Source organism: Phyllostomus hastatus, unplaced genomic scaffold (genome assembly GCF_019186645.2).
Source record: "Phyllostomus hastatus isolate PE091 unplaced genomic scaffold, TTU_PhHast_1.1 phas_scaffold_11, whole genome shotgun sequence".
NCBI lineage: Eukaryota > Metazoa > Chordata > Mammalia > Chiroptera > Phyllostomidae > Phyllostomus > Phyllostomus hastatus.
This window is the reverse complement of record NW_025334005.1, coordinates 48,498-62,272: the sequence shown is the minus strand read 5'-3', so window position 1 is coordinate 62,272 and position 13,775 is coordinate 48,498. Positions and strand designations below refer to the sequence as shown.

At 62.7% G+C, this 13,775-nt stretch overlaps 2 protein-coding genes across 2 annotated transcripts in view; both read left to right on the top strand.

The window, feature by feature from the left end:
- The window catches only part of OSBPL5 (oxysterol binding protein like 5), a 38,643-nt gene extending 36,644 nt beyond the window's left edge, over window positions 1-1,999 (top strand). Inside the window, 1 exon segment of the mRNA XM_045855347.1 lies at window positions 896-1,999. Coding sequence (XP_045711303.1) covers window positions 896-1,034 — 139 coding nt within the window. The 3' untranslated portion in view covers window positions 1,035-1,999.
- Window positions 2,000-2,969: 970 nt separating this feature from the next.
- Window positions 2,970-11,141, top strand: LOC123829210. Its single transcript, XM_045854733.1, has 9 exons — window positions 2,970-3,492; window positions 4,555-4,675; window positions 5,305-5,433; window positions 6,815-6,922; window positions 8,051-8,125; window positions 9,124-9,294; window positions 9,839-9,864; window positions 10,228-10,340; window positions 10,862-11,141. Exons 1-9 carry the CDS (start codon window positions 3,244-3,246, stop codon window positions 10,884-10,886), a joined length of 1,017 nt encoding a protein of 338 aa, XP_045710689.1. The 5' UTR covers window positions 2,970-3,243; the 3' UTR covers window positions 10,887-11,141.
- The last annotated feature ends 2,634 nt before the right edge of the window (window positions 11,142-13,775 follow it).

The window sequence follows — 13,775 nt, the reverse complement described above, 5'->3', positions numbered from 1 at the left end:
GGTACCCAGCTCCTGGCTGCCCCGGGAACCCAGTGGCACGCCTCGAAGCCCAGCCCTCCACCGGAGCTCTCCCGCGCCGCGCCCACAGGGGCCTGGCCTCATCGCAGTTCAGCCTGCTCCTCGGGCGGCTGTGGGAGGCGCCGAGAGAAGGCAGGCTGGCACCTTGGAAGAATGCCACCTGTGTGGTCAGGGAGGGCTTCCTGGAGGAAGATGTGGGTGGCCGGGGAAGAGCTGAAAGAGGGAGAGCAGAAGTCACTATTGAGAGTGACGGGACCACAGGAGGGCCCGGCTGGGACCAGGGAGAACCCACAAGTCGAGCAGGGTGTGAGTGCCCTGGGGCTGCAAAGTCTCACAGACGTGCGGCCTAAACCACAGACACTCACAGTCCCCGTCCTGGAAGCGGAAGTCTAAGAACCAGGTGTCACAGGGCTGGTTCCCCCCGAGGCCTCTGTCCTGGGCGTGTAGACGGCCGTCCTCCCCTTGCGTCCCCACGTGGTCGTCCCTCTGTGCCCATCTGTGTCCTGTTCTCGTGAGGACACCAGTCACATAGCATTAGGACCCACCCTAGTGACCTCATGTTCCCTTTGTCACCTCTTTAAGAGCTCTTTCTCCAAATACCGTCACATTCTGAGGTCCTGGGGGTCAGGGCTCCCACTTGTGACTTTGGTGGGTGGCAAGAGGTGGGACACAAGTCACCAGCAGAGCAGGTGGGGGGGACACTCTGCTCCCCTAGCCCTGACCTTGCTCCCTGGAATGGGTGCCCAAGAGCCCAGGGCCACCTCTGTGCCCTGGGTGCCCTCCCCCAATCGCACCCCCAGCACCCCCGTCCCTGGAGGGTGGGACGTGCTCCCTGTCCCGGCCGGCCCGGCTGAGCCGCTGCGCCCTCTCCCTGCAGGCAGCTCTCGGCCCTGCTGAGCTCCACCGCCAGGGCCCGGCGGGCAGCGGCCGCAGGCCCCCTGCAGAGCCCCCGCGCCTGGTGTCTGCTGTGCGTGCTCCTGGCCTGCCAGCTGCTCCTGAACCTCGTCCTCACGTGAGCGTCCTTCGGGCCGTGTGGCCGCCGCCCGAGGAACTCGGCCGCTGCTGCCCTCCCTCCCCGGCATCCAGCACTTTAAACCAGCCCGGGGAGGCGGAGGGACGCTGTGAGCTCGGCCCCTGTGGACAGAGGGGCCCCAGCGGCGGGAGGACAGCAGGAGGGACCTGGGGCCGCCCGGCTCCTCTTGGGGAGGCGCCGGCCTCTGTGGAGGGCCCTCATCCAGCACTGGCCTTAATGCTCAAGCCAAATGCCACTTTGTCATGCAACGCACACCCTGGTCATCTGGCCTCGCTCTCCCGGTCCAGCGCCCACCTGCCACGTGGGGTCGGCGCAGGCCGGGCGTGGGAGGGTCCGCCAGCGTTGGACATTGGGTCCCCAGGGCCACCCTGGTCCTGACCCACAGGCTGTCCCTCCTGAGACTTTGCCCCTGTCACCCTGGTGTGGCCTCGGGCGAGACGCTGGGACGGCCCAGGCGGGGCCCCTGGAGTCACTCTGCCACTGTGCTGTTTGGAAGGAGCCTGGTCAGAAGTGAGGGACCTGCTGCAGCCCCGCAGCCCAGCCCCGCGGTGGGTGGGGGCACCTGTGATCGCAGCTCCGAGGGCCGCCCGGCAGTACCAGCCGTGAGTGGAGCACGGCTGCCCTGCGCCTGCCTGGGAACGCTTCCCCTGGGCCCAGCGGGGCCCTGCTCTCCCCGCACTTGCTGGATAAACGCCACAGCAATACCGTCAGCGGGCAGTGTCTGCCCTCCGCTCCGTGTCCAGTTCCACCTGTGTGGGTGTGCACATGTGTGAGCGCCCGTACGTGTAGGTGCACACGGAGCCTGAACTCAGCAGTGGCCGTGCCCTGGGGGCTGATGCCCCATTTTCTGGTTTTGTGCCCATGTCCTGCCCTGTCCCGCCACCCCCCCCCCCCCGCAGTGTGGGGACAGGTCTGTGCTCTGTTCCCTGAAATAAAGGAACACACCCACTGGCTGTCGTCTTCTTGGAGGAGTTCTGGAAAGGAGGGGCGTGTTCCTGGGCACAGACTCCGTACCAGCAGGGGGCTGTCTGGGGTTGGAGGGCCCAGGGCAGGGGTCCAAGGTCATGAGGATGGCGGGGCCTGTTCCCTTGCCGGCCTTGAAGGGACGCGGGCAGAGACCCGGTGCCTGGGAGCCACACTGGGACCCTGAGGGTGGAAGTCTGGACTTGCTCCCCTCCTCCAGTCTGTGGCAGCGACCGGTGAACCTCCGGGGCTGCTGAGGCCGGGGGGCTGCTGCTGCGGGAGCGACCCGGAAGCTCAGCCGGTCGCCCCGGTCGCCCCGCTGCCGCCCGGGCCTGTTAGGAAGAGGCTGTTGGGGAAACCGTGTCGGTGGAGAGGCCGGGCCCCGCGCCCCAGATGCGGGGCGCGGCCTCACTCTGCCTGCTGCCGCTTCCGAACCGCGCGTCTCCCGCGGTCAGAGCACCAGGTCCGGGGCAGCTGGGCGCCCGCAGGCCCGCCGGCCCGACCCTGCGGTCCGCCCTCCTGCCCCTTCGTTGTCGCCGCCGCCGCTCCGCGGGCGCAGAGGCGCGCGGCGCGGACTCCGGGTAGGGAAGACCCGAGCCCGGGAGGGGGCCGAGCGCGGGTGGCGCACGGTCTCCGGACCCGTGGGGGCAGGGACGGGGCCCCGCCCGCAGAGGCTGAGCGCTGCGGTCCCCGGACCTTGAAACGCGATTTGAACGGAAACAGGGTCCTCAGTGTGTACCAGCGTCAGGCTGACAAGGTCTGGAACTTTAAACGAAGCTATTGAACGCGCATATTGGCTCCGCAGTGGTAACTCGGTGGGTCCGTGATACGCGGTTTGCGGAGAATCCCGTCCGGACGCGGAGGACTGTGGGCACTGGCCTCCGATTTCCTTTGCCGCCGAACGATGTTAATTTAATTTTAGTTTGAACATTTCATCTTACGGAGGATGAAATGACTTCCCCTCGAAACGAAAATCCTTTGCAGCGCTAGAAAGAGGATTTGTCTTTATTTGATACAGATTTTATGTGCATTTTAGAGAGGGGGGAGGCGGGAGAAAGAGAGGGAGAGACGTCCGGCGGGCAGCCGTCTGGGTCCCGGCCGCGTTTCGGAGTGAATTACCGGTCTCGCTCTTTACTTCCTTTTCTCCGCCCGGGCCTTGTAAAACCGTAAGGGATTTCCTTTCTAGCTCGGCGCGCAGCCGGGTCCAGCGGGAAGCTGTGCCGGACGTGATGGTGTCACACGCCGCGGCGCGCTGCCCAACGGGGCGGCCGGGGAGGGGGCGGGCCTGTACGAACCAGGACAGTTCCTCCCGCAACCCACAGACCCGGGTTCAGAAGCAGCGCGATTTTTCCAGGCGCTACACCCAGGTCCCTGGAGCCGCGCAGCCGGGAGGGAGACACATGGCCTTGCCGTCTGCTCCCTTATCGCTGTCGCTGCTGCTGCTGCCGCTGCCGCTGCCGCCGCTGCTCGCGAAGCAGGTGGGCGTGGAGGGGGCTCCGGGGAGGGCGGACCTGACAGCGCCGTCCCGGGCCTCCCCGGCCAAATCCACGTCTGGGACGCAGCGTGAGCTCCGGAGCCCGGAGGGAGGCAGGCAGTGTTCGCCGCCCCCCGCCCCCACCCAGCACCCGAGCGCCGGTCCCAGCGGTTCTGGGTGGGAATCCTCGCAGCGAAGGGTGCTGTCTCCTCTCCTTTCCTCCCCACTCCTGTCCCATCGCCTCTCCAATCTCCTCTCCCCTCCCCTCTCCCCTCTCCACTCCCCTCTTCCTCACCCTCTGTCCTCCCCCTCCCCTCCCCTCCCCTCCCCTCCCCTCCCCTCCCCTCCCCTCCCCTCTCCTTCTCTAACTCCTTCCCTTCTCTAACTCCTTCCCTTCTCTAACTCCTCTGCTCTCTTCTCCCTTCTCCTCCCTTCTCTCTTCACTTATCTCTTCTCCTCTCCCCCCTCCCCCTCCCCACTCGCCCTCCCCCTGGCAAACCCGCGGGGTGCGGAGAAGCTCAGGGTGTAAATAGGGGAAAGAAACTAACAGGGGATTTGAGAGGAGACGGTAAGTGAGACGTGCAGGCGGAAGCGGGAGGGAAGGTCAGGAGGCTTCTGTACATGCAGGAGCCCTCGGTCCCCAAGATGTGTCCTTGCTGCGGTTGGTGTCACTGTCACTACCTCCTCTCGCCCCGGAAACCTGGGCATTGTCACCCGTCCCAGCCCAGGGGACGGGAGGGGGAGGAGGCCCCTTTCCTGACCGCACGTGTGGGGTCAGTGAGCTCACGGCCTCCGATGCCCGGGCGGGGGCCCAGAGGTGGATCCTCCGAGGGCCGGGGCGTGTGCGGGGAGGGGCCCCAGCTCTGCAGGGAGGGGGTCTGCAAAGGAGACCTGGCCCCAGCCGGGGGTGGGGGGGGGGCAGCTCCTGCCTCTTGAAGGGGACTCAGGGATTCACTGAGCGGACCAGTGGGCGGAGCTGAGGGAACCCCCCTCCGCTGCACGGGGGGGGGGCGGCGCACAGGACGGGTGGGGCAGTCTGGGAACATTCCCTGTTCTGTTCCAGCAGACGGGGACCGCCCCCGCCCACCGGACTTTCCAGCGGAGCCCGGTGCGCCCCGGCCCCACCGACAGCAGCGGGCCCCACGAGTACTGGTCCCCAGGCCACTGCTGCCTGCTCTGCCCCGCGGGTGAGTCCGGGACGGGTCTGCCTGGAGGGACCGCAGAGTCCAGGTGTGTCGGGCCGTGGGGAGGGGCCCTCTTCTGACAGTGAGGGGGGAGGCGGGTTAGCAGCACCCATGAGGTGGGACGTGGCCCCAGGGGACACCTTCTAGAAGGAAGCCCCGTCTGCCCTCAGCGAGGGTGGCAGGAACCTGCTGGCCCAGTGAGGTGCTCCTGGGTCCTGAAGGGCACACCCCTGTGGGTGGGAACTGGGCGGAGCTCCTCCCAGAGGCTGAGCCTGGGCCCTGGCTGGGAGGCAGAGCGCTGGGACCTGCTCCTGCTGACAAGAGGCGTGACCTCTGGGTCCTCCTTGTCTGCCACTTGGGGGCCAGGGTCCCTGTGCAGCCCACAGCACAGCTGCCAGAGGGTCGGGTGCAGGGCAGGGACAGGAGTCCGAGGTGGGATCCTGGGAGGTCTGTGCTTCCTCATGTCCAAGAAGGAGTGACGTCCAGAGGTCACCTTGATCCGAAACTGCAGACAGAAGTGTTTCCCTGTTCCCACTGGCGGGGCTGCCCCCAGGACGGGGTGGGCAGGCCGCACAGCAGGGACGCCCCTCGAGCCTGGAGGGGTCTGACCGCAGCGCCCACCTCCTGCACAGGGGAGCATGTCCGTGAACCCTGCAGCCGCCCCCACACCCGGGGACAGTGCGACAAGTGTGACCCAGGCACGTTCACGGCGTTCCCCAACGGCCTGGGGTCCTGCCTGCTGTGTGGCACCTGCTCCCAGGGTGAGTCTCCCCTGGGCACCTTGCCTGACCTTGACCTGCCAGCTTCTGACCCTGCCGTGGCCGGACCTTCACGTCGGGCCTCGGGACTTAGCCACAGGGACACTCACGGTGCAGCCCAGAAACGTGAGGGGAAGGCGGGGCCTTTGGGTGAAGGAGGGACGTCCCCGTCCCGCAGTGCAGAGCTCACAGCCCCGCAGAGACGCGGCTGGAGATGTCCGTCAGCTCCCACGTCGGTCCCCACGTAGTGTGACAGCAGGAAAGTGACAGGACCCAGAGAGCCACTCCGGTTGAGCCCCGTGTCTATTCTCAGTCATCGTGTTCACACGGGAAGGTGCTCAGTCCGATGTGGGAAACTGGGAAATCCCACGCACACGCACACGGAGAGGCAGCAGGGTCAGCGTCACCCCTCAGGGAGTCAGGGATGATGTACTGCGTGTCACCAGCCCCTTCCACCCTGGTGGCACGGGACAGGGTAGAACTCAGGGCTCTTACTGATGACTATTCAGCTGGTGGTGTTTGATCACGTGTGAGTGTGCGTGTGTGCAAGAGTGGTTCAGCACATGTGTGCACATGTGCATTTGTGTGCATAAGTGTTTCTGTGTGTGCTAGGAGGTGAGAACCACTTCCCTGTCACCTGCAGATGTCACTGTGTTTCACCCCAACTCGCCACCTCCCACACTTCCTGCACGCACCAGGGGTGCATCACCCACCCAGGGGAACCAGCAGTGATCCCCAACACCAGTCCACACTCAGACGGACCGTCACCCCGTTTTCCTTTGAAAAGTCCCCTGGGTTCACCTGCAGAGAGCGCAGTGGAGACTGTCCCCACCCGGCCCCGCTGCCCTGACACCCCGGGTGTGGCAGAGGCCGGATTCTTCCCTCGCTCAGAGTCAGACGACGGTGCCCTCCCCTCCGGGGTCCACTGCATGTGACCCCTGAAACCTCAGTGTTCCTGTGGGCCCGGATTCTGTACACACACGTTACAAGTGGCCAACCCCCACAGGAAAAGGCACTTATTTTTTTTCAACCACAAAGGTGGACACTCGGTATTGGTGAAGACACAGGCAAGCTAGGTTTTTTAAAAAGAAACTCCCTGGTGGAGGCATTTTGAGACTGTGGTTCAAACTGTGTTCGTGTGACCCTGTTCCTGCACCAGAGCCCCCATCTGGGCATTGGCCCTGGGGACACAGGTGTGGGACCAGGTGGCAGAGACATCCCCCGCAGGGTTACACGAACCCTCGGACTGGCCCAGGTCCCCCCCGTGGTGGGCTGAGCTCCGACCCGGGCCATAGGGTCTCCAGCCCAAACCCCATGCAGGCGCCCCTGTGCACGAGGACAGGGCGGGTCCCCCAGGACTGACGCAGGCTTTCCTGAACTGCAGACCAAGACGAGGCGGCCGAGTGCACTGCCACCAGCAACACCAGGTGCCAGTGCCGACCAGGCCGTTTCTACAAAGCCCCTGGCGACGAGGAATTCTGCACGAGGTGTAGCACGTAGGTGACTGGGCGTGGGTGCCGTGGGCGGGGTCACGGGGCTGTGGGGCTCCCCCTCAGCCTCGTGTTCCTTATATTCCTGGTGCTTGTGTCCCTCCCTGGTCCCCAGCTGAGGCCCCAGCTCAAGTCTGTGCCCAGCAGCCCAGGCAGGGCCTCCCCTCCCCCCCTCCTGGGCTCTACCCACTGCTTCCCCGATCTGGGTCTCTCCTTTGCTTTGCTGGAGGGTGCTGACCTCCCCTCCTGGGAACAGGTGCCTTCAGGTCATTGGGTCTTTCAGAAACATTTCTTCTGTCCTCTCGACTGCTGGCCGTCTGTGTGCAGAGTCCTTGGTCAGCCAAGGTCACCCAGGTGGCTGACCACGTGCCCGACACCTCACCCCAGGGGAACGATGGTGTCTGGGGGACCAGGACTTGCATGTCCGGCCTCTCCAGGGCTGCATTGGGTCCAAAGAAATCAAAGACACAGGCTGGACGGGCTATCGGTTCCTATACGCTGTTGAACCTGAAAGAGTCTCTACCATTTTTCCCTTTGAGATCTGGAGTCTGGGGTCTGAGAATAAGCTCCCAAGCTCCCCAGAAGGAAGGTGGGGACCTGGGGGTGGAGGAAGCACAGGGCCGGTGACTGAGAGGCCTGGACAGGCTGTGCAGTGCGGGGCGGGGTGGGTGGCGCCGGGAGCACCCACACGGGGTCCTCAGTGAGTGAGTTGCTCCCCCCGGGCCTGGGCGAACCTGCCCGGGATGTCAGAACGCGCTGCACTGACGGTGCGCCCTCAGCTGGCAACAGGGAGGAGGGAGCAGCTGTGTCCCCAGCCTTTGTTAAAGCAGGACGGACCCTCCCCTCCAGCTCCCAGGCCCACACACACGGCCTTGGACGTCCATCAGGCGGGGAAACAGGTCACCTGTCCTCCTGGTGGGACCAGGGCTGGTTCTGGGGTGAGGCTGGGGCTTCCTGTGACCCCCAGGGCCCCTCGTGGGGTCTGTGATCACAGCACACGGTGCTCCCCAAAGTGGGCTGGGGAGCGCCCCACGGAGACACCTTCTGTTGGTGACAGTGTGGACCCGGGAGCCTGGGGCTGGGAGACGTGGAAGCAGGAACAGTGAAGCTGTGTCCCCCTCACCCCCCAGGTGTCCCTGAGGGGACAGTGGTCCTGCAGCAGTGCAACTCCACGGCGGACACGGTGTGCGGCCCGCCCGGTCCAGGTGAGAGGGGGGTCGCTGTTGCTAAGGGGGTCTGCCTGAGGAGAGGAGACCCCGTGACCCGGGGGAGCCGTCTGACGGGGGGGGGAGGGGGCAGTGCCGTTCCCGCTCCTTCCCATCAGCCCTGGGACCAGCAGCGCGCCCCTCCCCCTCGGGCCCCAGCAACCCTGAGTTACTTTCTGGGACTGACCCCTGTTCAGGACGGGTCACAGACACAGAATCCAGTGACATGTGGCCTGTGTGCCCGGGTTCTCTCGTTCAGGCTGGTGTCTCCCAGCCCCTGGGTCTCAGTGGGACCTTCCAGGGCGTCACCTCTCTGTGTGGCCGAGGGACACTTGGATGTAGGTGCAGACAGACTCGTGTGGTGGTGTTCACTCTCCTGCTCAGGGACTCGGGGACACTTTTAAACAAATAGACCCTGAGCCCTGACTGCTCTATGACAAGGACAGCTTTTCAGTCAGTGGTGTTGGGGACCCTGGACGTCTCCAGGCCCAGGAGGACTTGGGCTCTCATGTCACAGCAGACGCAGAAACTAACTCACAACGACCCAAAGACCCACCTGCAGGGTCTGAAGATGACAGAACCCCTGGAGGGTCAGAGGGGACGTCTCACGACGTTGGGTGGTGTTTGGGGCCCACGTGACATGGGGTTACCTGGGGGGTGTCTCTGTCTCAGTGCCTCATGGAGCCCTGATGCCCTAGTGTGTCCACAGTCCTCCGATGGCAGGGGTCCTCCTTCCTGTGGTGACGGGTTCCAGTGGGTGTGTGTGCGTGTGTCTGTGTGCAAACGTGGGGGCTCTGTGCACCTCACTGAGGGGGTTCCGTGTCTCCCCCTCGTGAGCGGTGCTGCTGTGGACACAGGATGCAGGTGCCCCGACCGAGGGCTTTCACCTACTTGACAAATGTACGTGGGGTTGGTCTGTGGGGACTCTGTCCCGCGGCTGCTGGAAACCAGGTCGGCTTTGACCTGAGGGAGACGCTTTCTGTTTTTCCCGTTGTCAGAGGGCAGACGCCGGCTCTGGTTGGTCGGGAGCTTTATGATCTTGTCCGCGGTTCTTCTGGGCATCACCATCAGCACTGCCTGCACGAAGAAGCCAAAAGACGGAGGATTCCAGCCCGTGTGCAGCAGGCCCTCCAGCAGCGCGTGCTCAGAGTTGGAGTCCCTGGAGGAGAGTGAGTGACAGCCCGGGCTGGGGGCGGGGGGGCGGGTCCAGGCTCTGTGTGAAGACAGGGCCGGGCCTTTACTGGGTCTACCCGGTTCTCCTCGCTGAGGCTCAGCCCCCCACAGGGTGACCAGAAGGGAGAACAGCCTGGAAGCCATCTCGGTGCCATCCCTGCTGCACCCCGGCCTTTGGGGCTGCGGGCCTGGTAGATTTGGGTTCCTAAGGCGTCATTAATCACCATCAGCTCCGTCTCCAAGGCCCCCCTGGCCTGGCACAGGGGTGTCTGGCAGGGCCATGGGGAAGATTCGGGGGGCTGCTGTGCTAGAAGGTGCTGGCTGTTCTGGGTGCAGAGAGACATAGTGTTGTTGGAAGGTTCCAGAAGTTGTGGAACTGGAAAACCGGGGAGGGGGATGGAGGACACCCGGCCCCCTCCTGCAGCTTCCTGGTGGGGTCCTTGGCCTGGGGAGGGGTCCGTCACCTCCCAAGCCATCCCGTCACAGAGAGGACCCTCCTGGCAGCCTCCCGTGACCACACTCCTCTGTCTGTGCCCACAGGACCCCGGGATGGAGGAGAAAGCCTGGTGAGTGCCCCCTGGGGCGGGGGCAGCTCTGGTCCCCCCCCAAGAACTGCTCAGGCCCTGACCCGGCCTCCTGTCCAGGGCCGGCCAGCCCCACCTGGGGAGGAGGCCGCACCCCTCCAGGGGCCCCTCTCTGCCCGACTGTCGACCGAACAGGAGCCCAGGGCCCAGAGCTGGGGGAGGCTCAGACCTGGTGGGGTCCTGTTCACAGTGGGGAAACTGAGGCCCCCACAGTCCTCTCGGGGCCTGGACCGAGGCCAGGGGAGCCAGCAGTGAGCGCAGAGCTGAGACCAGAGCTGGCCCCCTGAGCCTGGGGTCCTGGGCCCCTGCGCTGAGCCCCCCGAGGGCCCCTGCTTGTGTTTTCAGGGCCCTGAGAGCCCAGTGTGCTGCGGGCCATCGCATGGGACCCGAGAGGCAGACCCTCCGGGCCCCACGACAGGAGACCACAGCCGGTCTGCAGGCAGCTTGGACTTGGCAAGGTCAGAGGCCCCGCCACCCCCCAGCCTCCCAGAGAGCCCGGCGGGTGGGGGGGCCCGCAGGCTGCAGCAGGTGGAGAGCCTGGGCCCTGCCCTGCCCACCGCCACCTGACCCTGCATTAGCAGGCTCGCTGAGGAAACGTCACGACCTGGCGCAGGTGGGGTGTTTGTGCATGAGTCTGAAAAAGAACAGCAGTGGCCACGCTGTCCTTCCAGCCACACTGTCCAGGCCTCTTTCACTGTGCTTTTAGTCGTCAATGCAACCCCCTGCGGGGGGGCGGCACCCCAGGGTCAGGTGGGGACCCTGCACAGGGGGAGGCCACCTGCGCCGGCCCTGCCCACCCCTGGGGAGCAGCAGCGCCCAGCCTGGAGCCAGGTGGCACCTGACCTTCTGCCACAGCAGGGCACGTGTCATCCATGGCGTCCTCCTGGAGCGTCCCCTGTGGGGGTGGGGGGACGAGGGAGGGCAGCCGGCTTCCTGAGGCCACTGGGAAGAACGGCTGTAGCCGTGTGTTCTCTCACAGCCCGGAGCCCAGGACGCCGAGATGACGGTGCCAGAGGCTCAGGGACCATCCTGCCACCGGCCTCCGCGGCGAGGTCGCGGTCGTGTGAGCTTAGAGCCCCAGCTACTGCAAAGTGACCTCAGCTCCCGCAGATGACACCTGCAAAGGCCCCAATTCCAAATACAGCCACAGTCGGAGGTTTCCGTGGACGTGGGTTTGAGGGGCACTCTTCAGCCCAGTGCAGGGGTCTGTGGACCCTGCTGAAAGAAGAAACACAGCTACCAGGAAAGCCTCCTGGGGGTTCACTGGGCTTCAATAAACATTTAAATTATTTTTTTAAAAGATTTTATTTATTTTTAGAGGTTATGGGAGAGAGAAAGAGAGAGAGAAACATCAATGTGTAGTTTCCTCTCACACGCCCGCTGCTGGGGACCTGGCCCACTACCCAGGCGAGTGCCCTGACTGAGAATCAAACCGGTGACCCTTTGGTTCGCTGGCTGGCGCTCACCCCACTGCGCCACACCAGCCAGGGAAAATTTAATTTAATTTAAATTTTAAAAGCCTCTGCAGCTGCTTATCAAAACACAGGGCCCACCAGCAACTCGGAAGGGAGCTCCAGACGGCAGAGATGGTTAAAATCCCAGGACACATTGCGAACAACTGTGTGCCCATGAACTTGGAAACCAAGTGAAATGGACACGTTTTATGGAAATGTAGACTGGCGTGGAAACGGTTTACAGAGCCCCAGCCGGTGTGGCTCAGCTCGTTGGGCATCATTCCATGAAGGGAAGGGTCGGCAGCTTGACTGCCGGTCAGGGCAGGGTTCGATCTCGGGTCAGGGTGCCCAGTAGAGGCAACCGATGGATGTTTCTCTCCTTGTCTTTCTCCCTCCCTTCCCCTGTCTCTAGATGGATACAAATCAAATCTCTTTTGAAAGCAGGATGGGGAGAACGCATTGGGGCCGACCGCTCGGTGGGGACCTTGTCAAGGCCGTGCTCCAGGCTCCAGGTGCTCGGCTTGGAAGGCGGAAGGAAGAGCAGCCCGTCAGGCTGGCACACGGGTGGGCTGAGGGACTGGTCCTGGCCGGTGCAGCAGTCACGTTTCATTGCTAGGAAAGAGCAAAGGGAAACGTGGGGAGAGCCAACTGATGCCAGAGATGCAGAAGAAATTGCCACTCTGATATATGAAAAATGGGAAAATCTCCAAAAACATGGAAAGGGAACCTTTGCTGGTGTGGCTCAGTGGATTGAGCGCCAGGCTGCGAACCAAAGGGTCACTGGTTCGGTTACCAGTCAGGGCACGTGCCTGGGTCGCGGGCCAGGCCCTGAGTGAAGGGTACTCAAGAGGCAACCACACATTGATGTTTCTCTCCCTCTCTTCCTTTCCCTCTCTAAAATAAATAAGTAAAACTTAAAAAAAAAAAAAAACAGGGAAAGAGAAATAAGGATGAACCTTAACAGCATTAAAGATAAAAAATTGGAAAGCAATTCTGTCCTACAAGTGACATCAGGTCTTGTTTAGATTGTTATTACACACTTTTTGTTTTTTAAAGATTTTATTTCTAGAGAGAGGGGAGGGAGAAAGAAAGGGAAACATCAATATTCCACCCGGGCATGTGCCCTGACCAGGAATCAAACCATTGGAGTTTTGGTTTGCAGGTGACCCCGATGGGGCGGAGAAACATTGATCCATCAGTTGCCTTTCACACACCACCAACCAGGGACCTGGCCCACAACCCAGGCACATGCCCTGCCTGGGAATCAAACCCGCAGCCTTTTAGTTTGCAGGCCAGCACTCAATCCACTGAGCCACACCAGCTGGGGCAGTTACTACATTCTTGAAGGGAATAAATGAGCACTCTATTGGGGGGGAACTGATGAGGTCACAGAGGACTAGGGTGTCACTAGTCCAATGTGGCTGGTGTTCTTAGGACCAGGGGACATTCAGGCATGGACAGGGAGCTGAAGTGAGACGTGGGGTTGTGACAGGGTGCAGCCAAGGGGGAGACCCCAAATCGGGATTTGGAATGGGGTCCAGAACTCAAGGTGTCCAGGAAATACTAGGATGTCCTCGCCACCCCTCACAGGTGTGGGTTGGGGGAAGGGACACAGGGAGCAGGACCTTTGAGAGCTGTTTTGCATAGCAACAGCTTTGCAGCTGACCTCTGGTGTGGGTGGTCATTTAACATATCTATAACCTTTCACTGGTTGCATAGATATGTTAAATAGCTGTGGCCATGCTCTGAGCCAGGGGGATGGAAGTATAACTTCCCCACCAAGATGTAACTGGGGGGCAGGTCCCTGGAGTCACAGCACCTGCGTGGGAGCTTGGAGCAGACTGGCTCCATGACATGGGGCCACGCCTGCCCAGACCCACGATGGCAGCCCAGTACAGCTGGGAGGATCTGGGAGTGCTGGCAGGTGTAGCCGATTGTGGGAGGAGTCGGAAATGGGGCTGCAGAGGAAGATTGGCGCGGGGATTTAAACCCAGACGCTGCGGCCACTGAAGAGGGAGGATCATGCGGCTTTGCCAGAGTAGGGACCTCCGCAGCTTTGGAAGGGGGAACCACCACCCGGCTTTAGCAGAGATCCCGGTGACACAGCTGATGGTGCCGGGAACCGAGGGAGGCCTGCCAGCCAGGACGGATCACTGGGAAGAACTGGGGGCTGCCTGAGCCACGGACTTCTATTTCTTTTCCTGAGACACGGTACCCCAGACTGGGCAGAGGGGGGAAGGAAGAAAGGACTGTGTGTGTTTGTGGGTGTTTTAAGGGACTTTGGGATTTTGATGAAGACATTAGGTCACTACTTAAAGTTTGTGTAGCATTCAATAAACATTTCCTTTTCATGAATCTCTGGCATTGAGAGACGTGTTTCTTCTTGCGGCGGACATAACGGACCTGGGGGGGGGTTCCTTTCAGATAATAGTGTATCGG